Raw genomic sequence first — 27,009 nt, 5'->3', positions numbered from 1 at the left:
CGGGATGGGGCACTAACAGGTTTCTGGAACCTGGTGGGTAGCAGAGGAAGTGGGTTCTGTCTTCGATCCAGACCTCTCTCCCCTTGGGGCTGTGACTAGTTGTGGAGAAAGGAAAGGGGGCCGGAGGGAGGCGAGGAGAGATGGGGAGGGGCACCCCTAATGGCTTGTGACAGTTGCTGTTTCTGCCTCACTGGGCCGTTCACACCAATCTGTTGAGGCCCAGAGCTGGAGGCTTCCGCTGGTCAGCTTCCTTCAACATGCAGCCTGAGAATGTGCTGCGTGCCAGGCATGGGGAGATGGGGGTGTTTGTGAGACCAAATCCCAGCCCTCAAGGTGCTTCCAGGCTAGTGGGAAGATGGAACATACCCAGAAGGCTCTCAAACCTGTCTGCAGTTGATAGGTGCTTCACAAGAGTTCATATCAGAGTAATAGAATGTGTTGAGTGTTTACAATCTGTCAGGCAGCATTCTGCCTTACCCACATCATATCTTGTAATTCTGCCTGTTCCTACATCAGCTAGCTGTCATGATCCCCATTTGACAGATGGGAAAACTGAGGCTCATAGAGGTTAGGTGATTTGCCCAAGGTCCCACAGCCAGGAGGCAGCAGAGGTAGGAGTTGAAGCCCTGCTCTGTTTGACATCAGGGTAGTGGGCCAGAGTATGGGGCATAGAGTCAGAGCTCTGGAGTTGAGCCCCTACAATGATATCCATTAGCTGGGTGGCCTTAAGCAAGTCTTAATTCCTCTGAGCCTCAATTTCCTCATCTATAAAATGAGAGTAAGAAGAACACTACCCTCATAGTGTGGGTGGCATGTGCATTTAAAATGCTTATCATTCATGCTAATTTTTTAAAAGTCGTTCAAAGCAAATCGTCTGGGCATGCAGGGGAGCCCAGTTCCATTCTGGTCTGGGTGGGGGGGTGGTTTCAGGCAGGGTGGAATGGATAGTGGGGGAGGGGGCCGGGCGGTGCTGGAGGGCTTGCAGGGGGACTGTGAGCGATGGCAGGGTGGGGGCAAGTGCAGGGTAAGGTCATGGAGAGCTTTGACGGATCAGCAAGGAATGGGGGCCACAGGTGATGGGGAACCATGCACAGTTCTGCCGCCCGGGGCTGACATGATCGGAGCTGAGCTTCAGGAAGATGGGGATGATGGAGGGGAGAGACAGGAGGAAGGGAGGCCACGAGGGGCCATGCAGGGCTAGGGAGGCCTGAGGCTCATCCTCGTTTGACATGCTACCACTCCACCCCCTTCCCCAGTCCATCCGGCGCCTGATGGAGGCAGAGAAAGTGAAGGGCTTCTGCCAGGTGGTGATTTCCTCCAACCTGCGTGATGGCGTGTCGCACCTGATTCAGTCTGGGGGCCTCGGGGGCCTGCAGCACAACACTGTGCTGGTCGGCTGGCCCCGCAACTGGCGGCAGAAGGAAGATCATCAGACGTGGAGGAACTTCATTGGTAACACAGTGTGGGCGGGGCGGGGGCGGCAGTGATGGGCTGCGGGTTCTCCTTCTTGGGCCCGGGTGCTCTTTCCCAGACGTGACAGGTGCGGATTCTGCATCCGCAGGTGTTGATGTTCGGAGCTGGCCACGTGCCAGACGCTGTGCCGGGTGCTGGGGACTCAGGTGTGAAGGAGATAATCTTGAGCCCTGCAGAGCTGGCTCGGCCCTGGGAGGGAGTCAGTGGAGGGGAGTGGAAAGAGCTACCGCGGTGAAGTCAGAGAGGCCCGGGTCTAAATCTTGCCTCTGGCCCTGCCTCGCTGTGTGATGGTTCACAAGTGACTCACCCTCTCTGAGCACTGGATTCCTTGGTAGTAATATAATAACTAACATTTACAGACCGTGTTCTGTGTGCCAGACTCAGCCTCTCATTCTCTCAGCAGTCCCGTGAGGGCTATTACCTGTCTCCTCCACTTCATTGGTGTGAAACGGAGGCACAGAGAGATGGAGGTGTTTGCTCCAGGTCACACAGCTGGTAAACCTAGAGGCTGCCCTGATGACTCCAGGCTATTCTGTGTCCTTTATAAGTGGGTTGTAGTTGGCAGTTGGGAGGATAAACGAGGCCATGCACGGGAGAGTTCCTAATAGTCAGGAAGGGCAGGTGGTGTTATTGCCACTCGACAGGTGGGGAAACTGAGGCCCAGTGTGGTTGAGAGGCTTTCCCAAATGCAAACAACAATTAAATGATGAGACCTACGAGGATGCTGGTTTTCCGATGACTCCATCCAAGGCCGGGTTGGGGGGGTGGGGGTGGGGCGGGGCACTGGGTGCCGGGAGCCTCCGTGGCAGGTGCATGGTGCGGGAAAGGGACCAGGGTCACTGTGTTCCCATCTGGCTCTCTCCTTGGCCTTGCCCAGAGCTGGTCCGGGAAACCACAGCTGGTCACCTGGCCCTGCTGGTCACCAAGAACGTTTCCATGTTCCCTGGGAACCCTGAGCGCTTCTCCGAGGGCAGCATCGACGTCTGGTGGATCGTTCACGATGGCGGCATGCTGATGCTGTTGCCCTTCCTGCTGCGGCACCACAAGGTGAGGGCGGGCGTGGCTCACGGGCTCTGCCCCGGGCCTGCCTCCCCCGGAGCTCCTCCCCGAGAGCTCAGGGGAAGGGGGCTGATCACCCCCCTTATCCCGAGATGCTGGGAACTGATTGTGTCTCCTCTTGCAACACCTTGCATTGTAAAGGAGAGCAATGCTTAACCCAAGCAACGAATGCTTTAATGGGGGACCCTTACCTAAGCAGGGGAGGTTTTGTAGGGAGTGGACGCTGAGATAGAGGATTTCTGGTCTGCGTGTAGGCGTGGGAAGGTGGGCGGGAAGGGCGAGGGACAGGGTCCTCTCTAGGTTCTGGCTCTGGATCTCCGCACTGCATCTGGGCTGGACCTTTCAGGGTCCCCTTTCACTTCTCCAGGTCTGGCGGAAGTGCAAGATGCGTATCTTCACGGTGGCCCAGATGGACGACAATAGCATCCAGATGAAGAAGGACCTGACTACCTTTCTATACCACTTACGTATCACCGCGGAGGTCGAGGTGGTGGAGATGGTGAGTGCCCAGGAGCCCAGGAGACACCACCCCTGAGGTTTTGGTGTCCTACCTAGCCCTCTTTCCTCTTGGTCCCAGCACCAATTGGGCAACCCCCAAAATATCAGTTTATGATGGTGGATCCCCCTCCGTACCTTATCCACCTCTTAGCCTCTCACATAGTCACCCAAGAGTCAGTCTACCCACCATCCATCTGTCCGTCCCTCCCTCTCTCCTTTATAAGAATAACCATGTCATTATATGTGAGGCACTGTCTCATGCACTTTATATATATTAATTCTCACAGCAACCAATGAAATAGGTACAACCATCAGCATTTTCATTTTACAGATTAGGAAGTCGAGGCACAGAAAGGTTAAGTAATTTGCCCAACAGTACAACTAAGTGGCAGAGCCAGGATTCAAACCCTGGCAAGCTGCCTTCAGAGTCCACGTGGCTCGAGATGACACTACAGAGCCTCTCATCCAACCTTTCCCTCGGTTTATTTATCCATCCACCCATCCCTCTGTGTATTCATTAATGTATTCATTCACTCAACCACCCATTCATCCATATACGTACTCATTCATCACTGTTCCTTTATAAAATTTCTTCCCCTTCTCCATTCACCCAGGTAATTAATTAATCTACTCATTCATTAATTCACCCATTCATACGCCTGGTCCTGCGTTGGGCTGAGGAGGGAATGAGCTGTATTGCCTTTAAGGAACATTGCCCTCTGCTTCGTCCTTGCCTCCCACAGCTGTTGTTAAACTAGGTCATTAGATAGAGAAGCCCTAGGCTGGCAGAAGGAAGGGGGGGTCTACCTCCCTTCCCTTGGCCTTGCCCCTGAACTCATGCTTTCCTCCCTTGCCCCCCGTCACTGCCCCCGTCCCTGCCCGCCCACAGCACGAGAGCGACATATCGGCTTACACCTACGAGAAGACACTGGTGATGGAGCAGCGGTCCCAGATCCTCAAACAGATGCATTTAACCAAGAATGAGCGCGAGCGGGAGGTGAGGTTGCCCTGGCTGGGCTCTGAGAGCCTCAAGCTGCTGCCCGCGCTGGGTCTGCACAGTAGGGAGGGCCCAGGGCTCACACTCCCGGCCACTGGCACGGCCTTCACCCTAGAGCATTATTCATCACCCTTCTGCCCCTCAAGCCCACCTCCCAGCACCGGGCTTCCTAGCAACAGCTTCCACACTGCAGCTGCACCTACCAAGACTGCCAGCCACGATGCCGAGGGCTTTGGCCTGGGTGACAGATTTCCCCCTCTGTATGTGACTTCTGGGGCCCAATGGAGAACAGTGGAAGCTAAATATGTGTGGATGATGATTCCTCAGGGGCGTGGGCTGCGACAGTCAGGGGGACAAGGGATAGTGTGATAGACCCTGCCAGAGTGGGTAACAGACGGATATTTAGGGATGTAGCTAACGGTGGGTGTTGGGGGCACACACCTCCTAGGCTGTGGTTGGGGAGTTCTCGGGGGCAATGATGATGAGCCTCCCATGGGGTATGGGTGTCAGATCGTCCAGGTGTGGGTAAGGTGGGACCACTAGTCCCCGAGAGTTGGGATGAAAGCCCCACCTCAGGGAGTGGAGTCCTCGGGGAAATGAGTGATGGTACTCCGGGACTGGGGACTGAAGAGCTCTTGGGGGCAGGTGACAGGGTGCCTGTGGAGTGGGTGGCAGATCCTGTAGGTGAGGGTGACAGACCATGGTTGAGGGGGTCTCCCAGGTATGAATATTGTATTTCTCAGATTGGAGTTAATGGATCCTCAGGGGAATGGGTGATGGGTACCTTTTGGAGCTGAGAAGGATGAACACTCCAGGAATGTTGTCCAGGGGTGATAGTAAAAAAGCATAAGAAATGGCAAGTGCACTGACCACTCAAAACTGGCCCTGGGCCATATGCTAAGATAGAGCCCTGCAGGGGCCAAGTGTTAACCCTTTGGTTGCTGGAGGGTGGGGAGGTCAGGGGTTCTGGAGATGAGTTGGAATGGCCAGGTGAGCGGAGTATTTGGTATGGAAACACTGCAATATTCTAACAACTGGTACAGTTTCCAAAAGCGTGCGTCTGTGACAGAGCATCAGCTCTGGCCGTAGCTCTTTGCAGGGCATGGGTGGTGAGTGACAGCAGAGCTGGTCCTAACCCGTGTCACTCCCTAGATCCAGAGTATTACAGATGAGTCTCGTGGCTCAATCCGGAGAAAGAATCCGGTCAACACTCGGCTCCGCCTCAACGTCCCGGAAGAGACAGCTGGTGACAGTGAGGAGAAGGCAGAGGAGGAGGTGTGCAGCTGGGGTGGTTTGGCCCCAGCCGGTGGGGGCAGAACCTTTGGCCTGTAAAGGAGTCACATGCTGCCCCTTCCTTCATCTCTCAGGTGCAGCTGATCCATGACCAGAGCGCTCCCAGCTGCCCCAGCAGCTCTCCATCCCCGGGGGAGGAGCCTGAGGGGGAGGGCGAGGCAGATCCTGAGAAGGTGCATCTCACCTGGACCAAGGACAAGTCGGTGGCAGAGAAGAATAAGGGCCCCAGTCCGGTCTCCTCCGAGGGCATCAAGGACTTCTTCAGCATGAAGCCGTAGGGATCTGGGGGCTGGGGGTTGGGGGCTGGGGTGAGTCTACAGGGTCTTTGCTCCCCATGGCAGAGCAAAGGAGCAGAGGAGGTCCTGGTCCAAGACCCAGCCCAAACCTTGTCTGGGTTTCCCCATCTGAGAACTGGGGGGTTGGGCTAATTGCTGAGGGTCAGCACTCCCAGGTGTAGGCAGTGAAAAAGTGAAGGGGGTGTGGTGGGAGAGCGGGACCAGTATGCACGGGGGGGGGGGGGGGGGGGGGGGGGGGGGGGGGGGGCCAAGTCCTCAGTCTCTCCTTCTTCTGACCCCTCTCTTGTTCTTCTTTGCTCCTCTTGTTTCCTGAAGGGAGTGGGAGAATTTGTAAGTGTTTCAGGATTTTTTTATTCTCTCTTCTGGGTTGGCCAGGGTCCCTGCTCTCCTCACTTTATCATGAACCCTCAGTTCGTGGTCCTGACCTTTGGGGTTTCTGAATAGCCCAGTCTCGGGAGGCCTGGGGTTGACCGGGTACCAGCGGCCCAGTGCGCCTGGGACTGGGAGGGTACTGGGTCCAGCTCTCCCGGTTCCTGCTTACACACCCTCCTCCCCTCTGCCCCCCCAGGAACCAGTCCAACGTGCGGCGCATGCACACGGCCGTGCGGCTGAACGAGGTCATCGTGAAGAAATCCCGGGATGCCAAGCTGGTTTTGCTCAACATGCCTGGACCTCCGCGCAACCGCAACGGTGACGAAAATTGTATCCTGGACCTAAAGTGGAGGGTGGGGGATCGAGGCGGACGTCAGGGGGCTCGGGTCCTCGCCCTGGGATGGAAGAGCTGAGCCCGTTCCTGCTTCAGTTACCTCGGACCCGGACGCGGGCCCAGGATTCCCTGGCGCCAATCGCTGCCCCCATTCCATGGGGGGGAGGGGCGGTGTGTGTGGAGGGGAAGGGGACGGTCTTTCTCCTTGACGCGCGTTCAGACATGGAGTTCCTCGAGGTCCTCACCGAGCACCTGGACCGGGTGATGCTGGTCCGCGGCGGCGGCCGCGAGGTCATCACCATCTACTCCTGAGAGCCAGGACCTGCCACCCGGGCCCGAGCGCGCCCGGCCGGCGGCCCCGGAGCCCTCGCCGCGCCCCCCGCCGCTGTCACCGTTTACATACAGACCCTGTGCCCGCGCCCTGGCCCCTTTCCCCGCTGCCTGAAGCCCAGAGGCCACGCCGCTCGGGGCTGACTCGGAGAGGACCGCCCCGCGCGGACGCCGGAGCCCGAGCGCCCCGTTGGCGCGTCGCTCCGCGGGCCCGGCCTCGCCCCGCGGGAGGAGACGCTGCAATAAGGCTGGGGAGGCGCGGAGAGCGGAGGCGCGGGGCCGTGAGGAGCCCCCGCGGGCCTAGCGGCCCGGTCCTCTCCCCCGCCCCGCCCGGTCCTCCTCGGCGCCCCGGCGCGGGCCCGGCTCCCGGCGGCCGGAGGGCGCGCGGTGGGGAGGCCGCGCTCGGCCGGATCCGCCGCCCCTCCGCGCGGGGCCGCGCCTATACATAGTGTACAGGAGACATCGCGTGTATTTTTAACGTCCCCATATTTCTGTGACTAGAAGCGCAACAGACTTCTCTGCTCGCCGCTGTCGAGCTCTCCCGCTGGGGGCGCCCGGGGCAGGCGGCGGCCTCGGGAGGCTGGGTTTTCCTGGACGTCCGCGAGTTTGGGAGCAAAAGTGCTTTCGGCCCAGGCGGGAGTCGTGGCCCTGGCCCCTCGGCACCCCTGCCCCGCTCTCGCCTCCTCGCCCTTCCCGCGCGCCCCTGCGCTTCCGACCCTTCCCACGAGTTCTTTTCGGAGATGGGGTGAGACCAGTGTCCGGCTTTTCCTGGATCCGCCTCCCAGCGGCTGCGGGGAAGCGCGCGGCCTCTTCTCGGCTCCCGGCGAGCAGGCGCTAGGGCAGGGGAGGGGCTCCTCGGGGGTGGGGAGAGACCGAGGAAGCCCCGCCCCCGTGCCTTCGCAGGGGGAGCAGGCGTCTCTCCTCGTCGGCTTGTCGCCTGCTCCCTCTATCCCATGGCTCGTCGCCAAAGACTGAAACTGGGGAGCTGGAGGGCTTCCCCTCCCCGGAGTTGCGTCCCTGGGACAGGCGAGGGAGGAGGGGGGCGATTCGGGTTTAGGGGCCAGACCCACCGGGGAGGCTCCAGCTCTGCCCCTGATGTTCCCTCTCCTGTCCCCATCCGGCAGCTGGCGGCTCCGGCCGCTGGGACCCAGCCGCCTTCTCCGCGTCCCGGGGCCCGGCCTCGCTGCCTAGCAGCGGCCTCTAGCTGCGTCTCCCAGGCACCTGGGCCTGGGGGAGGGCTGGAGTCGCCACGTGCTTTTGTTCTTAGCGTCTCTTTGCCCTTCTCCAACTAGGACCCAAGATCTTTGGCTTCTCCAACTCTAATCCTTGGCGCTTTTGCTCCAAGCAGCCCGGTCAGAGGCGCCCTCTATCCCTAGAGAAGGCGCATTGGGCGGGCTCCCTTCCCCCAGGGCGCGTTACTAAGGGGGACAAGCACTGCATGCTCGTTCCAGCGCCCTCTGGGACTGGGTTCAGTACCTCCAGCCCCAGGGCCCTGACATTCGCACCTAGTTAGACATCCTGTCCACCTCCCAGAGCTGGGGGTACTGGGTACTCCTGACCTCACCACCTCCTTCCCTTTGAGCCCAAGGCAGGGAGCTGGAGCTGTTGCCATCTATAGACTGGGTCAGGTGTGGCTGGAGGTAGGTCTGGATATCTGCCTGTTAGGCCAAGCCCTCTGAGATCTGATGAGGGGGCCAGATAGACTCTTTAGGAAGTTGGAGGTATTAGGACACCAGGCCCCCTCCCCTGACCCTCCCTACCCCCCCCTTCCTAAAGACCACCCTCTGAGAACCACAGCTGGGCCTAGCCTTCTGGGGGCCGGAACATCCTAGGCTGAAGTGGTAGGTTGGGCAGAATGGGAAGGGGGCTGTATCAACACCAATTAGGGAACCAAAGTTGCACTATCTGGACCCAGAATGTCTGGTTGGCAAGAGCAAAGTTTCCATTGATGAAGACAAACATCCCACAACAAAACCCAAGTTTTCTGTGCTACATGTGCAATATTTGTTATGAATGTTATCACAAGTCATTCATTAAATTATCTTTATAATCATTGTAGCTAGATGTTTCATGTCCATTCAAGTGACTTTAATTCTGAGTGCAATATTTCAATAGCCTTGTAGTGATAACTAGCGTTGCTTTTGTTTTAGACGATCTATGTGCAGGGCAATGCAATGAAGTTGAAAACCCTTGTAAATAGGAGAGGTTGCAAACCAAATCAAGATTATTTATTACTATTATTAGGCCTGCCTTTAATTTTCAGTGTGTTTTAGTATTCCGCATTCTGCCTCAGTATTGATCTTGTGTTCTTTGTGCCAATACGGAAAGGAGCGCGTTGGTTCTTTCCTTTATTGTTGAATGCTCCCATTTAATGCTTTACAGCTTTTACTGTATTTTTTAGACTCCCGTCTGCACAAAATGCAATAAAAATAATTTTATTATACCCTTCACAGCCTGAGATGTGCTGTTTGGACACCCGAGGGGGAAGGGTGAGTATGTGGGAAGAGGGGTGAGTGGCTCTTCAGGAGCCTAGCCTCCTCATCAAACCCTGTCACTGGCAGAAGGGCGCTGGCTGGTCCTCCAGGTCTGGTGGCCTGGTTCATGTTCTGACAGCTGTGGGGCCCTGTCCTGGACAGCACTTAGCAGGTCAGGCTCAGCGCTATCCCCAGCCCACCGGAGGCCTCGGGCCAGTCACTTCACCACACCCGCCCCAGGGTTTCCTGGTGGGGCTGGCTATTAAATGCTCTTCCAGGCTCCCACAGCTTCTGTGACTCTATGGTTCTGCCAACTCCTCACATAATGGGCAGAACAGAGGGTGGCAACTGAGACGAAATCAAAACAGGAGAGTGCCCCACTCCACTGGCCAGCAATGGCCTCTTCAGGGTCCTGTTTTCCTTTCCTAGAGTTAAGAGGACAAGCCTGCTGCCACACTGAAAGTCTACCACAAACAAGGATGTTTAACACAGCATCGTCATTAGCCAGCAGGCTTTAGCTCTGGACTGTTATTAAAGCTTCTAAGTAGGTGGGATGCACGAGGAGAGCCTAGGGTTAGAAGGTCTTCAGGCCTGACACAGGAGGACAAGAGGGGGCAGACCTCACGGCAGACCGAAAGCAGTCAGGGCTCCATCAGGGACCCTCCCCTTCTGACCTTGGGAGGGAATGCCCCTGCAGACAGAATGCCCCAAAAAGACAACAACAGGTTTTACTTTTTCATTTTAATTAAAAAGTAATCATCTCATCTTATTAACAACACAGAATTCCAAAGAGGAAAAAAACACTCTATAACACAAACAGGTCGGAACACAAAACGCTGCCACCTGGGGACCTTGAATTTGTGAAATCGCTTGCTCAGCCACTGGCAGGGACTCAGCTGATGTCCCCGCTCTCCCTCGTCCCCGCCAGGGGCCCCTTGCGACTGTGCTCCACAGGGCTCTAATGAGCGCATCCCTGGGGAGAGGGCAGCTTCCCTGGACTCCATTTAGAGTGGCAGCCAGAAGTCCGCGCTCTCGTAATTTCACTCTGGCTCAAAAGTTATGAACAGCCACCGGTATCAAGGACATGTCCAGCTACCAGAAGTCTGACATCAAAATGGTCCCTACCTCCTGCTGCTCAGAAAACAGAACAAGAATCCAGATGAAAAATAAGAACCTGATTTCTGAGCCATAAGCTCAAAACAATCACTGAAAAAAACGGGTGTTCCCTGCCGGAGTCTAGAGCTGCCTTCTCAGAGCCTCCGCGAAACTAGCACTGGAGAGGGAGAGGCTGACAGAAATGTTAAGGGGGCGGTGGGGGAAGAATGGTCAGGGTCCAATTTCACAGTTCTTGTTGAACTGCTGGTGACTGGATCAGCCCATTGGAGATCCTCCAATGAAATGAAGAAAAAAAAAAGGAAAAAAGAAAACCCTAAACCAACAACCCTGGATGATGCAGAAGAGTGCCTGCTTCTGTGGCTGCCATGGCCACTTCCCAACTCCAGGGCAGGTGATCTATGAATCCTCAAGCAGACCCCATACACGTGCGAGGGGGCACGACGACGGCACCGTGCTGGCCAAGCCCAGGCTGGTCCTCTGCAACCCTAGGCAGGAGCTGCAGACAGGAACTTGAGCTCTGGTCGGCCTGGGCGAAGCTGGAAAACCTTGGTAGATTCAAAATGAACAAAGGCGGTGGCGACTGACATGAAAGTGCCGTTCCAAACTCAGCCAATTGGGCTTGGCTTCCTCCTGCCCACCCCCCACCCCAAATCCAGCGGACAGAGACCAGAGAAACCCATGACATATAAACTGAGCCCAGACACCTATACTGCCCAAGTGACCCCAGATATATTTATTTTCTACAAAACAAAAAACAAAAACAACAAAAAAAGATACACCCCCAAATGCAGTATAAACTCTGACTCTGGAAGGAGTAAGCAACACAGCCTCGGGCAGAAGAGAGAGCAGGTGGTAGAAACATTCGATGCAGACCTGGAGAGGCGCAGAGAACATCCTCCAAATAACTCTATTTGAACGCAGTTGGTGGGAGGCCAGGGGATGAGGGGACCGGTGGGGGGGGGGGGGTAGTTGAGAGACTGAGCCTCAGTAATGCCTCTGGTAAGATCCCATCGGGGCCTGGGGCCGCCCCACCTGTGCTGCGGTTTGGCTAACCAGGTGGGAGAGAGCAGGGCCACTCTGGATCAGGGTGTCCAGAGCCTTCTGTACACTTGGATTGTCAAAGTTGATACCCGTGGAAGACACGGGCCTCTGGCTAGCCATGTTGCTGGCAGGTGCTAGGCGACTGGAAGGTTGGCCAAAGAGCCCTTGGGAAGGAGCCCCAGGCCTGGGGCCCATGTTCCGAGCAGATCCCGCCTGTCCCAAAATGTTTGGAGGCTGATTGCCAGAGGCCTGTGATCTTTGCTGAGGCTGGCTGTTCGCTGCTGTGGAAAAATTCTGGTTCTGGGTGTTTCCGGCAACGACGGAGGGGGATGCAGAGCTGCTATTGGCCACAACCGTGCCACTATTGAAGAGGCTGAGGATTTTGGCCTGAAGCTCTTGCTGGGAGGTGGGGGGTGCAGCTGGACTGGGTGTAGCAGAGGGGAGCACTTGGCCGCTCTGGAGCGGTTGGGAGCTTGGCTGTGTCTTCAGCGAGGCACCCGAGGTCGCCCCGAGTGGTTGGCGGGAAATCGGGCCTAAAAGACAGGAGGAGGAGGTATCCAGTTGAAAGTACCCTCCGTGGGCAGGCGGCTTAGCAGCCAGGGAAGAACAACAATCACTGATCACATCAATCACATAATACACAGACTATAACATCAATTTCCCCAAGGGGCTACTTCATGGTACGTGCTGTCTCCAGGAAACAGCTTAGGTGTCCCACTGGACTTAAGGACAAAAGGGCATCCATCTTGGTTACCAGGTGGCCAGCAATCCTAGCCCACCCATCGCCACGTTCACTACAGGGACTGGAATTCAGTACCCAAGTCTTAAGTTATCATTACATCAGCAAGGACGGCCCGTGGGAGAACCCAGGGCATGGACTCATTCCCCTTACCCACCCCAAAGAGCCTGGGCCTGCTACCCTCCCAACAGAGCCTGGGGGTTAGAGAAATGCAGAGTCAGAACTTCACCTCGGCCCTGCCACGTAGCTCACCAGGCAGAGAGTCGGTGCTGCTCCTCATAAGGCGCTCCTTCCGCTCTCGCAGGTAGTTGATAATCTTGTCAGTCTCCTCGGCAGTGAGGTACCTATTATCTGCCAGTAGGTTGAGGAGGCTTTGGATGGCCGGGGGGTGCCCCCCGCGCACTCCTTCCTCGGGGCCTCCACGCTCCCTTTCTTGCAAGATGGCTTCATCGGCCATCTTGGCTGCCTGTCTGGCAATCTCCTCACGTTCCTTCTCCCGACACTCATTCTTGTAGCGCTCATAATTTCTGGCCACCAGCACCATGGCGTCTGCCTGGGGCATGTTGCGATGCTCTGTAGGAGAGAATGATAGGAGTCATTTTCTCCCCTAACACACCCGAGTGCCCACCTGCTGGGCTCTACCAGCCCTTTCCTAATCTCAAACCAGCAAGAAAACCATTTTGGTGACAAAAAGCCTTGGGATGGGGAGCAGGGAGAAGGGAAATGAAAGCTGCGAAGATAAGTGAATAGATTTCTTTGGTGGGGAACACATACCTTTCACAGAGCTGGTTCTTTGGGGGAATTCCTAGATCACAGACTTGTAGCAAAAATCAAAGAAACACGACAGTCTCCCACAGATTCAAAAAGACCACATAGGGAATTACCATGGGAGGCTGGCCGCAGGGGGCCAAAAAAGGCCTTCTGTAAAGCCTGGCTCTCCACTGTGATGCTCAAGATAGAGCTGGCCTACTGTTTTTGAATTCATCAGTTCAAAGGTCACGGATCAAGATCAAATGTAACCATAACCTCCTCTCCTCACCCGCGGGCAACATAACTTATAGGGTGGTGAGAAGTCTTAGAACTTTACATAAATGTCCTCACACATCTTGAGAACTATTCCTCAGAGAGACAAATGACCAAATGACTTAGTGGAAAGCCTTACGTATTTTATGGTTATGGGTATAACCTGTCAGGCAAAGAGATTCCGTGTGTGGTGGGAAAAGGGAAAAGTCCGCACTGGAGGAGCAATGACCAGGGCATCAGGGCATTCTGAGTGCGAAGTACTGAAAGCAACCTCAGGGAAGGGCTTCAAGGACTTCCAGGGCCTCCTCCCTGCTCTCCTGCCCCTTCTACTTCTCCAGCACACTTGCAGATAGTATCCTCATCGCCTGTTGTGTTCTCTGTCCCTTATTATGAAGTCTGGTGAAAGCAAGGATTCTACTGCACTCAGTGCAGTGTGCGCCAGAGATGCGCCGGCACCTGCTCTCACGGGCGAGAGCCGACGGTGCACCTCTCTTCTGAAGTGACTTCATGTTGGTGGCTTGAAACAGGACACAGTGGGAGCATTTACACCATGGAGATCAGCAAATGCTGTAAACCACACTGCCTCCTGCCCCCTCCCCAGAACTAGTTGTTAAACATTTGCCAGCATCCCACTGTCTCTACCTACGGGATAAATAAATATGTTTTCTAGATAGCAGGCCCAGAACTGTATCCACTGAAAGAGTATCAGATGAGAATGTGACCATGCAAGTCTCCTCCAGTGTGTTTATAAAAGGGCCCTGCCACATTTGAGCTGACCTACAAGTCATTTGCTCAAAACCTGCTTCTTCTGAGTAAGACATGAAAGAATTAATGGACTAGTGACTACCCCTGGAAATCTGACCCACTTGGGCCTCCATACCTTGTGGGGTTCCAAACATGATGTTGACTGTGCAGGAGCGGTGAATCTGGTGTTGCTGGGTGATGACGATAGCAAAAGGAGACCCACCCCTGCTAACATCCTCCAAGGCTTGTGACAGTGACACCTCTGTGTTGAGGAAGATCAAGTCCACTACCATGCCTAGGTCTCGTACCTTCCGCCCCACAGATTCAGCATAATCTCTGCAGAGACAAACAGGATCCAGGTGAGTACTCCCTGACCAACTCCCAACCTGTACATTGCTGCACTTCAGCCAGCAGTGTGGGCTCCTAAGGGGAGTTCAAATCTTAGCATATCCAGTGTCTCCCTAGTGCCCTCTTCAGGCTCCAAGAATCTAGACCAATTCCTTCTCTTATACTGATCTAGTTCAGAATGGTTATGACTAGCTCAGAATGGTCACACGCAAGTGGCCAACAGCGCAGTCCTTAGCACCCAGGTCCTTCTCTTGGTCCTGTAGTCCAGTGGTCCATCCTGAAACACCATCCTGCTGCCTAAGACTTGTGGCATGTGTCTGTCTTTGGGGTGGCTGCATAATATAATGGAAAAAAACCATGGGCTTTAATGCTACAGAGGTAAGTTTGGATCCCAGCCTTATCATTTACTTACAAAGTTGTGAAGATTTAAGCAAATTCCTTAACCTCTTACAGACTTGTTTCTTTACCAATAAAACAGGAACAATATGGCTCGGTTCATGTCATTCCCTTGACCTTCCCTCCAATCTAAATTAAATCCTTGATGTATTTCTTCTCCTAGGGCTCATCACCAATACATCCATTTTCGTCATCTGCCTGACCAGGATGTGAGCTCCACAAGAGGAAGGGGCCCTGTGTGCATGCTTACCGTTATAGCTTCGCCATACAAATAAGAGATGAACTGAATGAATATCCATGTAACATGACGAGTGTGAAGATTAAAAATAATTTAAATAAAGCGCCTAGCAAGGGGTGGTAGAGTAGGTGCTCAGAAAATGACAGCTATTATTATGTGTCAAGAAAAAAAAAGCTATCTACAGTCAAAGCAGCATCTATCTCTAAACAAGGCAGCCCAGAGCCTGGGAACTCTGCCTGCTGCTTCGTGTCTCAACACCTATTTCCCTAGTCTCTGCCTTGAAATTAGCTCTTTAACCCCAAACTGCTGGAAAACACATGAAGTTATTTACTAACCACCTGGGGAAAGGGAACACAGCTAGTGCCAAAGCCTGCAAGCTGCTATGCTCCCTTCCGCCTCTCCGCTCAGTCTCTTCAGGAAAGAATGTGAAAAAGAGGCGTGCGAAAAGGTACTGTGAACTTTGGATTGGCCAGAATGGTCTCTTAACAGTTCTGCAAGATCATGGACCTTCACAAAGGTCCTTCACAAAGAAGGCTTGGCTGACAAATGCAGAGACATGCACCTCTCAAAGCACTGGGGATTCGGAGTTTTTCCATGAAGGGAGCATCTACTGCTTTGCATGACCAACATATATTCCCTCTTCAATTTTCCTTTGGGAAAGCACCCTTCTACTCAGTCCACATGATTCCACAGGCCTAATTCCACCTTTAGCTCTAGGAATGGGTACATAACCTAGCCCTAATCAATCAAGGCATCCCAGTACTGCTGGTTCAAGGATGGGAGAGTGAGCTAGGTCAGTCCAGTGAGAAACAGTTCCAGGCCTTTAGGTAGAAGCACTGGGGAAGAAGTTTCTGCTAAGAAGATAAATGTCTAGGGGCGCTTGGGTGGCTCAGTAGTTAAGCACCTGCCTTCGGCTCAGGTCATGATCCCAGGGTCCTGGGATCGAGCCCCACATCGGGCTCCCTGCTCGGCGGGAAGCCTGCTTCTCCCTCTCCCACTCCCCCTGCTTGTGTTCCCTCTCTCACTGTGTCTGTCAAATAAATTAAAAAAAAAAAAAAGAAGAAGAAGATAAATGTCTAGGGTGAGTGCCCTTCTGCCTTTTCAAGCATGTCTGAGCATGTCTGAGCATGAAGGTGACACAGAGACCAAGTCTTGATGACATGGTTTGACCAGATGTGGCCATACCCAAAGTTCCAAGCCAAGCAAACTAAAAATTTCCCTTTGGGGCCTAAGCCAATTTGCAATGGCTTTTCTGTAAGGTACAACTGACAGAACTCTAGCTAAACACAAGAGAGCAATGCTAGAATACACAGCCCAAATTCAGTGGGTACAGCTGCCAAAGGAAGTCTTAATTTCTCTTCTGACCCTTCTCCTTACTCAGGAGAAATAGCCCAAAGGATTCTTACTTAGTCTGCTTGTTGACCACAATCACAGAACAATCAACAGGCCTCTCGGCATCAAAACGTCTCTGGATTTCCTCAAAATATTGACGATAAAGTTCTTCTCTACGCCGTTCCTCACGTTTCAAACGCTCTGTAAGACACCAACAGGGAAAACTGAAATATGGACTGTGACTTTCTGTAAAAATAAGTCAGAGGCCTTACTGTGAATCCCAAACTACTTATAGGCCAAGGTGATAACATACACATACTCTCTCTCGGAATTACTCTTCTGGACTACCTCCTAAAAATAGCCAGTACAATTGTTTCTCACTATTATACATTCACTGAAATGGAATAGTTGGATTAGAGGGCATGGTCACTTTAGTGTGCCATCTGATATACACTACACCAAGGCTGCTACTCTAAAGAGGCTGTTACTAACCTATCCCTTCACAGGGGTGGATCACCGAGTGCTATTTCTTCACATCTTAGTCAACACTGGGTATTGTCATTTTTGAAAATTCCTGCCAACATGGTAAAAGATGGTATTCTGGGGCACCTGGGTGGCTCAGCTGGTTGGGAGACTGCCTTCGGCTCAGGTCATGATCCCAGGGTCCTGGGATTGAGCCCCGCATCGTGCTCCCTGCTCCTCAGGGAGCCTGCTTCTCCCTCTCCCTCTGCCTGCTTGTGCTCTCTCCCTCTCTTGTGCTCTCTCCCTCTCTCTCTGTCAAATAAATAAATAAAAATCTTAAAAAAAAAAAGATGGTATTCTGTTGTTATTCTAATTTGCATTTTGGGGACAACTATTTAAGACCCTTAATGACAGGTATCTGTAATTTGTTCTGGAAAAAAAATCATGCAGTAAAGTTTTATTACAGATTAAAAATAAGGTTAATTCAACTATGAAATAATTAAAAAATCTTTAAAGATGTATTGAGAAAAATGAGGCTTTGAAAAAACATATTTGTCTTTACCTAAATAAGAGATGCTGTTAGATAAGAATTATATATAAAACAAAAAAACCCACATGATGCACAGACAGTGCAAACAGTTGTAGTTATTTTGTTAATTGGCAAAAAGCAAGCACTTAACCCTCTTTAGCTCCAACTTTTTGTTCATTTCTTACTGCTGGAATCTCATATTCATTTCTTCTTGTTACATGACTAAACCGGATGATGGTACTAATTTGCATTTTATAAATTATCTTCAAGCTGAATGTTCCCTACATATTAGCAGGATATTTGTACTTCTTCTTTTTGTGGATTACTTCACCAAGACATTAGTCCCTTTCTAGTTGGTTATTCGTTTCCTGTTTCATTTGTCGAGGGCTTCACCAGTAACAGAAATAAGGTAACTTATTATTAAAGGTAAACTGCTGCTTTACCTTTTGCACGAGACTGACTTTCTGGGCCTGGAGGGCCTCGTCCATCAAAGCTATCTCTATAGCGGTCAAAGTAAGCATCGTCCTTCCTCCTGCAATAGTCATCCATTCGCAGGTATCGGTCATAAGAGCTTTCTCTCCTGAAAAGTGGAAGAAATTTGCACAAAGTTAAAACTCACCTATGCTGCAAAACTCAGATATAGAGAATTCTTCAACACCCACTCCTCTGTGAGGAAGCAGCACAGTAAGGCAGGACTTTGGGATTAGACAAACGAGGTTTGTGTCTGAGATTCACCGCTTATCGCTCTGTGGCCATGACTATGTTAACCTACTTTGCAAAATGACTGGGAGGATATACAGAAAGCTCTCAGAATAGTCCCTGGCTTAAAGTAAATGCAAAATAATTGATAGTAACTACTGATATTAATTTTGATGCTTCCCCATCCCCCTTGCCTGTGTTTTTTAAAAACTATGGTTTAAAATACATGCACACATCCATATATATATTTCATATAAATACACAGATACATTTCTCATCACCTTGAGAACACCCAGAACAGAAACTCTGTATCCATTAAGCAGGAACTCTTCACTTCCCAACCCTGTAACCGCTAATCTATTTTCTGTCTCATAAGAATTTGCCTTCTCTATTCATGTCAGTGGAATCATACAGTATTTGTTCTTTTGTATCATCTGGATTATTTCATTTAGCATTATGTTTTCAAAGTCCATCCTTGTAGCAGGTGTCAGTATTACTTTCCATTTTCTGGCTGAATAATAGTTCACTGTATGGATATATCACTTTTTTTATTCATTCATCTTTTGATGGACATTTGGGTTTTGTCCACCTTTCAGCTACTGTGGAGAGTGCTGCTATGCTACATACAAGTATCTGTTTGAGTCCTTCTTTTCAGTTCTCTTGGGTATGTACCCAGGAGTGGAATTGATGGGTCCGAGTAATTCTGCTGTATTTAATGTTTTGAGGAACCTCCTTCCAACCGTTCTCCACAGCAGCCACACTATTTTATATGCCCGCCAACAATGCATGAGGCTTCTATCTCTCCACACCTTGCCAATATTGTTACTTTCTTTTGTTGTTTTCCTTAATAAATGATATAGCCAACCTAGTAGGTATGAAGGGGTAGCCCGTTGTGGCTTTGATTTGCATTTCCCTTTTGACTAATGATGCCGAGTGTTTTTTCCCCAGACCTACTAGCCACATGTACATTTTCCCTGTGTTTCTGCACTGCCAAAACAATTTGAGCTCCATCTTTTTTTTTTTCCATTTGCACAATGCTGCCTTTCACAGGTCACATGGAGAGATCCAGATTCATTCGCTAAGCATAATTCATCAAACATTCACACATTCAGCAAATATTTATTGAGTAGCACATCTGCCACTTGCTAGACATTGGAAATATAAAGCTGATAAAGTCACTGCCCTTACAGAGCTTTCAATTAGTTCAGCAGAATACCCATAAAAGACTGTTATTAAAAACAACAACAACAAAATCCAAGCAAATGGCTGTATATGTACCTGTACATGGGCTCTCGGGAGTCTCTCATATCTCTGTATCTGTCGTACATGGGGTCCCGGTGATCTCGAAAATCCCTAGAGTCTCTTAGATCACGAAAGTCTCTAAGGTCTCTCATGTCCCGAGCATCACGCATACTTCTGCTGTCTCTGTGATCCCGAATGTCTCTGCTATCTCTGTGGTCCCGCAAGTCTCGGGGGTCCCGCATGGCTCTGCTATCACGGGCATCACGGCCATTTCTGCCATCCCTGGGCTCTCTCCGTGGACTTCCTCGGATTGGGGATCTATCACGTCTTGTGTCTCGACCGTCTCCAAAGCCATATGGGTCTCTGTGGGAGGTAGCAAGGAGGAGCTAAGACAAAGAAACTGAAGGTAGCCAACCCTTCAGCTCTTTATTGGAGGAGGTCCCCACCCTCTCCAAGCATTTTTCTCTAAAACACGGCAGCCAAACAGTGAGAACATGACTAAAATTTTAAAGAGAGTCACCCAACTGGTCAGCAAATAAAGACTAGTAGGCTTCAGGATCCCAAAAGATCAGGACATCAAAAGAAGAATGTATGTATGACCCAAAGCCAAAGATTTTGACTGGGGTCACAGTATTTGTCAGGGAGTAATTCGGTATTCTTTACACATGCCACGCTATCATCTTAATCTCCACAGGTTTTCAAAGTGGAAGCATCTTTCCCCTAGAACCTGTTTTTTTCCCACCAGACATGTTTGAAAGAGATTTTAAAAGGGGGGGAAAGTTGGAGGGACACAGTAAGGGGCAAGACTCATGAAGAAAAAAAGGAGCAAATGCACAATCTCATACAAAGTAACAGTGGTCCAAGTAGTTGTTCCTGAAGTACAGAAAACCTCACTTAAAATATCGAGCAGGATAATCAAATTAAGGGAAAAAAAGAAAAAAGTACAATATGACACACACAGTAAAGTATAAGAACACTCAGCTTCTCTGTCTTCTCAACATAGTTATTGAGTAGTGGTCTCTCTCAATCTGAGTTCAGGGCAGAACCAGGTTCCTTTTTTTTTTTTGAACAGTGTTTGAAGTCACAGATAAGTTTGGGCTGCTCTCATACAATATTTTTCATGAGACATTCCACCCCACTCTTTAAACTTGTTATTCAACCCACTTCTTAATCCCATTCCCGACTTTTTCACTTCTGCCAAAAATCATCTTCCTAGTTACCAAGGTTTAAGTTCTTGAAAGTTAACAATTCTTCCTTTCCTTTCCCCATTAAGTCACTTGAATCCTGTTCACTTTTCTTTTTCATTCCTACTGGATTCAAAGTTTAATCCAAACCCTTTTGCTTGATATCAACAAGTTTCCAAAACAAAACAAAAAAACCAAACCAAACCAAACCAAAAACCAATCTTCCAGATTTCAATTCATTCAACACATAAACATCAGATTAACCATTCAAATTTCCACCTGTTACCAACCGCAGCTTGACAATCACACTTCTAGGTACCCCTCCCTAACAAATCTGGACCCTTCCCAACTGTTATTGCTCCCCCATTTCCTGATTCAACCTCGTCCGTTCTGTTCTTATGACTTAACTCACACAATCCTATCTGCTTCAGGATTTCTGTTCACATGGTTTTTCAACCTGGAATATTTTTCCTGCACTAATGCAAGTATCACCCAATCCTCACAGGAAAGTTCATGTCCCAAATCTTCCAAGATTAGAGAAGTCTAATCTCCCTAATAACTGTTGATCTTTCCTGCTGCTCAACTCTTAGAGCACTTACTATTTCTATTACTCATCTTTATCTGATATTTACCTTTTCACAAGAGTTTCTTGTTTGACCTACTTTAAGGATTACCACCTCCATAAAATCTGCCCTGAACTCTTGAACTTCCCCAACAAATATGCTCCTCCCCCAGTCCTTTCCATCTCAATAAATGGCACACCTACCTACTCAGTTACTCAAGCCAGGAAACTGAACGTCATCTTTTCCAAAGCCCCATCCGCTCTTCCAATCACATTTCCAAATTCTATTCTTTCTCTGAAACTAGTATCAATTCTGTCCATGTTTATTTCCATTAGTACTGCTGAAGGCCAACCCACAGTGACCTTTCCCTAAAACCAGAGCAAGAGACTTCTACCGTGGGGAAAGACTTCCCCATTTCTGCTCTTGCCTCTTTTCTAATCTTTCTCCATATTATTCTAGAGTGATTTTTCAAATATGCAAAAACCTTTCACTGGTTTCCCACAGTATTCGGAATTCAATCCAAAATCTCCAGTAAGGTTAGTCAGGTGCTGCGTGGTCTTGGCTATCTTCTCCAACCTTACCCACTCCCCTCCGGAGTTCACCACTATCTTGCCACACTGGCCTTTCAGCTGTAACTAGCCAAGGTTTTTCCTGATGCCTCTACTTGAGCAGCAAGAACAGATCCATACTCATTCTCTATGTCTCAGCATAATATGTGTCTCTTACCCCTGATTCTCATAGTCTAAAAGTTTATTTCCTGCTCTTAAATCCTGGCCACATTTTCTCATAGCACTGTTTTTGTCATTTATCACAATTTGACATATCTATTTACTTGTGTAACATCTGTCTGCTCTACTAAACTGTGAGTCCATGAGGACAAGGATTGTCAGTTTGACTCTCCACTATAAACCCACTATGTAGGTTTATAATGTCTGGCATGCAGCAGATGCTCCACGACTTATGTTGTATGTATTTCTATCACTGCACTTACCACACGGTTCTGTAATTATCTGTTTACATCGCTTCTCTACTGAAGAGTAAGCTCTCCTGAAATCTTTGGATCCCTAGGACAACAGCATGCAGTTCAGTAAATGTTTAATGAATCTAATTATTCAACTCAACTGTAAGCCTCTTATGAGCAGGCGTCATGTTTTGTTTAAACTTTTGTCACCTACCGTGATTAAACATATTAGGCAGCCATCACGATGCCATCAAGCCTGGTAACAAACCTCAATTTTACTTCATTCACATGGGCACAGCAAAAATAACTTAAATGTCAATTCTGCATCTATGAAAAGTCCTTGTCATACATTTTAAAGCTCACAAGTACTCTTGATTTGTGGGAGCAAACATGGGAGACCAGGGAGTTTAAATGAGGAGGCGCTAAACATTTTTCCTATTAAAGTGCAGACTAACCAAGATTCTTACTTTGTTTCTATTATGTCATATAATCTTCCTCACATGTGTAACATCTGATAGAATATATAATGTGGGAAAACACTCAGGATCCTATGGGAAGAGACAACTGTTAAGTATTTTTGGATTAATGATTAGCAGATAATCCTGCCTTGGGGGGCAGTTAGAAGTAGTCACTGGAGGTAGAATCAGATTTCAAGTGTTCTTGGCAATCAGGGATAAGAGATACCATGAACCTGATAAACCACAGACCACACACAAAGCCTTCGGGTTGTGGAAATGAGGGGCAGGGATATGGCTAAGAACACCGAGTCACAGCACATTATTCACAGCCTTAGGATAATTAAAAATGCCATATTGTTCTCATTCTTTTGAATCCACTGAAATACCTTACTTACCTGTCAGAGTCCATCCCTGGAGGCTGACCATAACCCTAGAATCCCAAAGTCTCGGTTCATGCTTCCAGTGTGAGAAGGCAAGCACTCCCTTTCCCTCAATAAATCTAAAGTCCATATGCAACAAAACTACTAATTCCCTCAATTGCCTTCTGGGTAAAATGTAGAAAAGATGATATTCACAAGGCGGAAAGAACCAAACAAACAGTGGAAGTAGGAACAGAGAAGATAATAATATGAAAGGGCAAAGCTTTTCTCCTTTCTCCAAAAGATGAGCAGTATGGCAGAAGCTGTTCTTCTAGAGACAAAAACAAAAAACCTTTTAGGGTAAATTTAGGACCCTAACAAAGATCTCCCCAGAACAAAAGGGCTCCTGCTGCTGGCCCCAACATCTTTCTCAAAACAAGAACCAGCTAACAAAAGGGAGGTACAGGGTGCAGGAATTCAGAGTGCGCAAGGAGGAAGCCTCTGAATGAGATGCTTGACCTTAGGTAACAAGTGGGTTAAAAGCAAGTTTCTGGAGCGTAACAGGGTTCACAATCTCATCCCATGGCACCAGAGGTGTTTTACTGGAGACCAAATGTAGTGTACCCTCAGGTACGTCACCAGAGGCTAAAAAGAAACTGAACCTTTTAAACTGAACCAGTTAAATAAATTTCAGCACTGGAGTCCACAAACTGAAGGCAGATGACAAACACTACTAAAATTGTTATAAATTTCTCATCTATTCAGCTGGGGAAAAAAGCCAAATGCTTTTTGCCTTGAGAGAAATATAGTCATATCATTAGAAACATTTGAGAGGTAAGAGAAGGGTGGGTGAAGGGAAAAGCCATAGCTCAGATGGTAAGTGATGTGCTTCTGGTAGAACAGCTTCTCTTCCGGGGACTAAAGAGGTGTGCAGAGCACTAGGCATTTGAGAGCCTACAGAGTAAGAACTGACAGATGATCATCTTGGAAGTCTGTGATGGACTTTGAGCTTCTCTTCCTCCAGAGAATGAAACCTCAAGCCCAGGATGGTGTTCTTTGGCCTTGGCTTTACAGAATGTCAGGGAGGAAGGCCTCTGTCCTTTTTTGTCAGCATCTCCTTTCTGTTCATTGGAATATTTTCCTTGGGAGGGCCAGCTTTTCTTTTTTTCCCCTGCTCCTGAAAAAAAAATCTTCAGTAGTTGTTGGTACTTCTGTTCTGTCACAGATACTGTCCACAAATATTATCTAAAATGGCTGGCTGCTGTGTGATGTTGATTCCCCACCACGATGGCTCCATGTTACCGTGAGAAACAGAGACAACAGACTTGTGCAGAATTTTGCCATTAGGTGCTGGTAGGATATGGGGTGCAATGAGGTATCACACCTCACAGATCCAAATTTTATAAGTGTCCATGCTTCTTCCTAGGAAGCACGATGATGATTTTCTCAAGCACAGATATGACTTTTCTGTTGGTAGAGGTGGCACTTCCTGAGAACCAATGGCTGTTCTTCAAGTGTTAGTGCAGAGGTAATCACAGCCTGGAATCTTAACTTGCAAGGCCCACCTAGAGCTAGCGCTGTCTCATACCCAAGGAGCAAGTGGTTATCAAAGGAATTAGCACCGTAGAGCCACATAAGAAACTTGTCTACAGCTAGGATATTTCTGATGAGCCGATCCCCGATGACTTTCACCGAAGAGGCACCAAGCCTAACATCCTTAACAAATACACAGGAAAAATTCTCTGCAGAACTTTTGATGTAGACAAATTAGTTCTATTTGCTCTTTTTAATGTCAGACAGGAACGTTTAGAAAATACAGAGTCTCACTTGGAGGCCACATCTGTGTAGGGGTATGCTCCAAGACCTGGACTGCCAGGGTGTTGAGCCGAAGATAGAAACTGAGAACATCTGAGGTACAACCAGAGTCACGGTCTCTGAAGAAGGTAAGGGCCAGTGCCTAGCACCAATGCTAGACAACTTACATGGTAACTAAGCAATGTAGTCAAGAGTCCAATGAAGTGGTCCAAGGGTTAAATGATGAGAATTCAGGCCGAAATTTGATCCAGAGCAGGGATCCCTGATGTAGAGTTCTGTGCTTGGCTGGACCAATATTGTCAGAATTACACGCTGACAGCTGGAGTCATTAGGGAGGCACATTACTGAACAGAGAGCAATGCCAGCAGAACTGTGGCTTACAGGGACATTTGAAGAGGTGATAATCCTGTGAAAACTCCCAAAGGTACTTAGGTGTTTTGACACTCAAGGTTAACGTCCAGCAAAACAAGGTGTTACAAAGGTCTTGCCAGCATGCTTAGAAACAATTTTATTAAAAGGAGCAGCACTGAAGACATAAAAGTACCACTTAAGGGAAATATCTGCCACAAATACACTTTTTCTCCCCTGTGAACAATGCATATCCTATGGCTGGGGACACATAACTTATTAGGGTTGCCAAATGAAGGCAGTTTGGCAGTTGTCAACAGACTGGTATATCTGGAATTACTTCAAGGCTCTGACTGGAAGTATGTACCCAAAGAGTGATATCCAGTGCTCACCCTTAGAGAAATGATTAGCCTCTTCCAGGCTAACTAGTCATCCATCTTGCCTACTTATTCCAGTTTATTTCTGCCCTATTGGTATACCATAAGAGACAATACATGATCAGTGTGATGATCAAAATGTTAGTGTTCTGTTTTGAATACAATATTCAAATTTGCCTGGCGTTAAGAGTTTTTAAATTTTTATTTATTTATTTATTTTTAAAGATTTTATTTATTTGTCAGAGAGAGAGAGAGAAGGCACACAAGCAGGGGGAGGGGCAGAGAGAGGGTGAAGCAGGCTCCCTGCTGATCAGGGAGCCCGATGCAGGACTCGATCCCAGGACCCTGAGATCATGACCTGAGCCGAAGGCAGACGCTTAACCGACTGAGCCACCCAGGCATCCCTTAAATTTTTATTCTTAAAGGTAAAAAACTGGGGCTCTCTGCTCAGGTTTTAGACAGGGCTCAGAACACATTCTACTCAATGTGAATATCCTTCTTCCCTGAACCTTATTAAGCATAACTGTATGACACTTCATCATGTTAAATAACATGCTGAGGAACCCAGTTAGGGACATAGCACCAAGGGGGAAGACTGATTCTGGATGGAAATTAAATTAGCCCAACTGTGCCTCCTATTGATTGTAAAAAAAAATAGGAAGCTACTGCCCTATCCACATCTCAAACAACCTCATTTTAGAAATTGTTTCTGAGGAAGGTGATATTTAATTTTTTAAAAAAAGATTTTATTTATTTGAGATAGAGCGAGCACCAGTGGGGTGGAGGGGCAGAGGGAGAGGGAAAAGCAAACTCCCTGCTGAGCAGGGAGCCCGGCGCAGGGGTCGATCCCAGGACCCTGGGATGATGACTTGAGCCAAAGGCAAGTGCTTAGCTGACTGAGTCACCCAGGTGCCCTGAGGAAGGTGATATTTTAAAAGGTATATAAAAGTGACATATTTGTATTTATGTCTCTGGCAGGGAGGACATTTTAAAAGCCCCCTCCAATGTTGTTTGTATGCTTTTTTTTTAGGGGGATCTACTATTAGAAAAAAGAAGAAAAGCATACAGCTATTTCTTCCATTACAGATGAAATTATAGAGTTATTTTAAGTTGGGATGAAATTAATCTTTTTTTTTTTTTAAAGATTTTATTTACTTATTTGACAGAGAGAGAGATAGCAAGAGCAGGAACACAAGCAGGGGGAGTGGGAGAAGGAGAAGCAGGCTTCCCGCGGAGCAGGGAGCCTGATGTGGGGCTCGATCCCAGGACCCTGGGATCATGACCTGAGCCGAAGGCAGACGCTTAACGACTGAGCCACCCAGGCGCCCCGAAATTAATCTTTTTAATTTAATGTCCTGGCAATAGCTACATTGGATTCCAAGCAGGGGAGATGGTTATTTCCTCAACATTGCCAATGTCTGCTGAATACCTATAATCAGTTGGAAATGTTAAAAGCATTTAGCTAAGTATCATTAATAGGATGACATAAATCAAGAGCACAAACAGGAACTACTCTGTATTCTCAATGTGCCTTGTTTTTTGTTTTTTTGGGGCGGGAGTTGCCTGCAAAAACACACAGACATTATCCAAAGATTATAAGCATCATGGGGACAAGAGAGGGGAGGGGATTTTACTAGTGGAGCCAGGGTCTTTACAGTTACCCATTCCATACTCCTTCTGGTAAGCTACCTAGTTCAGAAACACATGCATTATTGCTCCTTGGAAACTGGATACACACTGTATCTATCTCTTTTCAAGCCCCTTGGCAACCACAGCTTCTAATGGACGCCCCCTATTTCTGACCATTAGATGTAAACTAAGGCCCTCTGTATTCCAGGTTTATTGGGGCAATGAGAAGCAACACAGATGGGACTTCCCAACATCTACAGCATGGTTTGATGCAGCATAA

At 49.2% G+C, this 27,009-nt stretch overlaps 2 protein-coding genes across 5 annotated transcripts in view; one reads left to right on the top strand and one right to left on the bottom strand.

Annotated features, from left to right (window-relative positions):
- Positions 1 to 6,985, top strand: part of SLC12A5 (solute carrier family 12 member 5) — a 34,940-nt gene extending 27,955 nt beyond the window's left edge. The window contains exons 18-26 of one of the 2 annotated variants that reach the window (XM_032419377.1): positions 1,257 to 1,452; positions 2,351 to 2,520; positions 2,900 to 3,031; positions 3,920 to 4,027; positions 5,180 to 5,302; positions 5,395 to 5,594; positions 5,932 to 5,946; positions 6,185 to 6,318; positions 6,543 to 6,985. In XM_032419377.1, coding sequence (XP_032275268.1) covers positions 1,257 to 1,452; positions 2,351 to 2,520; positions 2,900 to 3,031; positions 3,920 to 4,027; positions 5,180 to 5,302; positions 5,395 to 5,594; positions 5,932 to 5,946; positions 6,185 to 6,318; positions 6,543 to 6,634 — 1,170 coding nt within the window. In that variant the 3' untranslated portion in view covers positions 6,635 to 6,985. The remainder of the gene's footprint in view (positions 1 to 1,256; positions 1,453 to 2,350; positions 2,521 to 2,899; positions 3,032 to 3,919; positions 4,028 to 5,179; positions 5,303 to 5,394; positions 5,595 to 5,931; positions 5,947 to 6,184; positions 6,319 to 6,542) is intronic. The other variant, XM_032419378.1, reaches the window with a different exon arrangement.
- A 2,842-nt stretch (positions 6,986 to 9,827) lies between these two features.
- Positions 9,828 to 27,009, bottom strand: part of NCOA5 (nuclear receptor coactivator 5) — a 31,072-nt gene continuing 13,890 nt past the window's right edge. For 2 of the 3 annotated variants that reach the window (XM_032419600.1, XM_032419601.1), the window contains 6 exons: positions 19,072 to 19,398; positions 17,538 to 17,674; positions 16,178 to 16,304; positions 13,926 to 14,125; positions 12,275 to 12,595; positions 9,828 to 11,816 (listed from right to left, as the gene is read on the bottom strand). In XM_032419600.1, the coding sequence (XP_032275491.1) occupies positions 11,227 to 11,816; positions 12,275 to 12,595; positions 13,926 to 14,125; positions 16,178 to 16,304; positions 17,538 to 17,674; positions 19,072 to 19,398 (1,702 nt within the window). In that variant the 3' untranslated portion in view covers positions 9,828 to 11,226. Of the gene's footprint in view, positions 11,817 to 12,251; positions 12,596 to 13,925; positions 14,126 to 16,177; positions 16,305 to 17,537; positions 17,675 to 19,071; positions 19,399 to 27,009 lie in introns of all 3 variants that reach the window. The other variant, XM_032419602.1, reaches the window with a different exon arrangement.

This window comes from Phoca vitulina, unplaced genomic scaffold, assembly GCF_004348235.1.
Source record: "Phoca vitulina isolate PV1807 unplaced genomic scaffold, GSC_HSeal_1.0 scaffold22, whole genome shotgun sequence".
Lineage (NCBI taxonomy): Eukaryota > Metazoa > Chordata > Mammalia > Carnivora > Phocidae > Phoca > Phoca vitulina.
The sequence above is the reverse complement of the archived record's forward strand: the minus strand, read 5'-3'. Positions and strand labels throughout refer to the sequence as shown.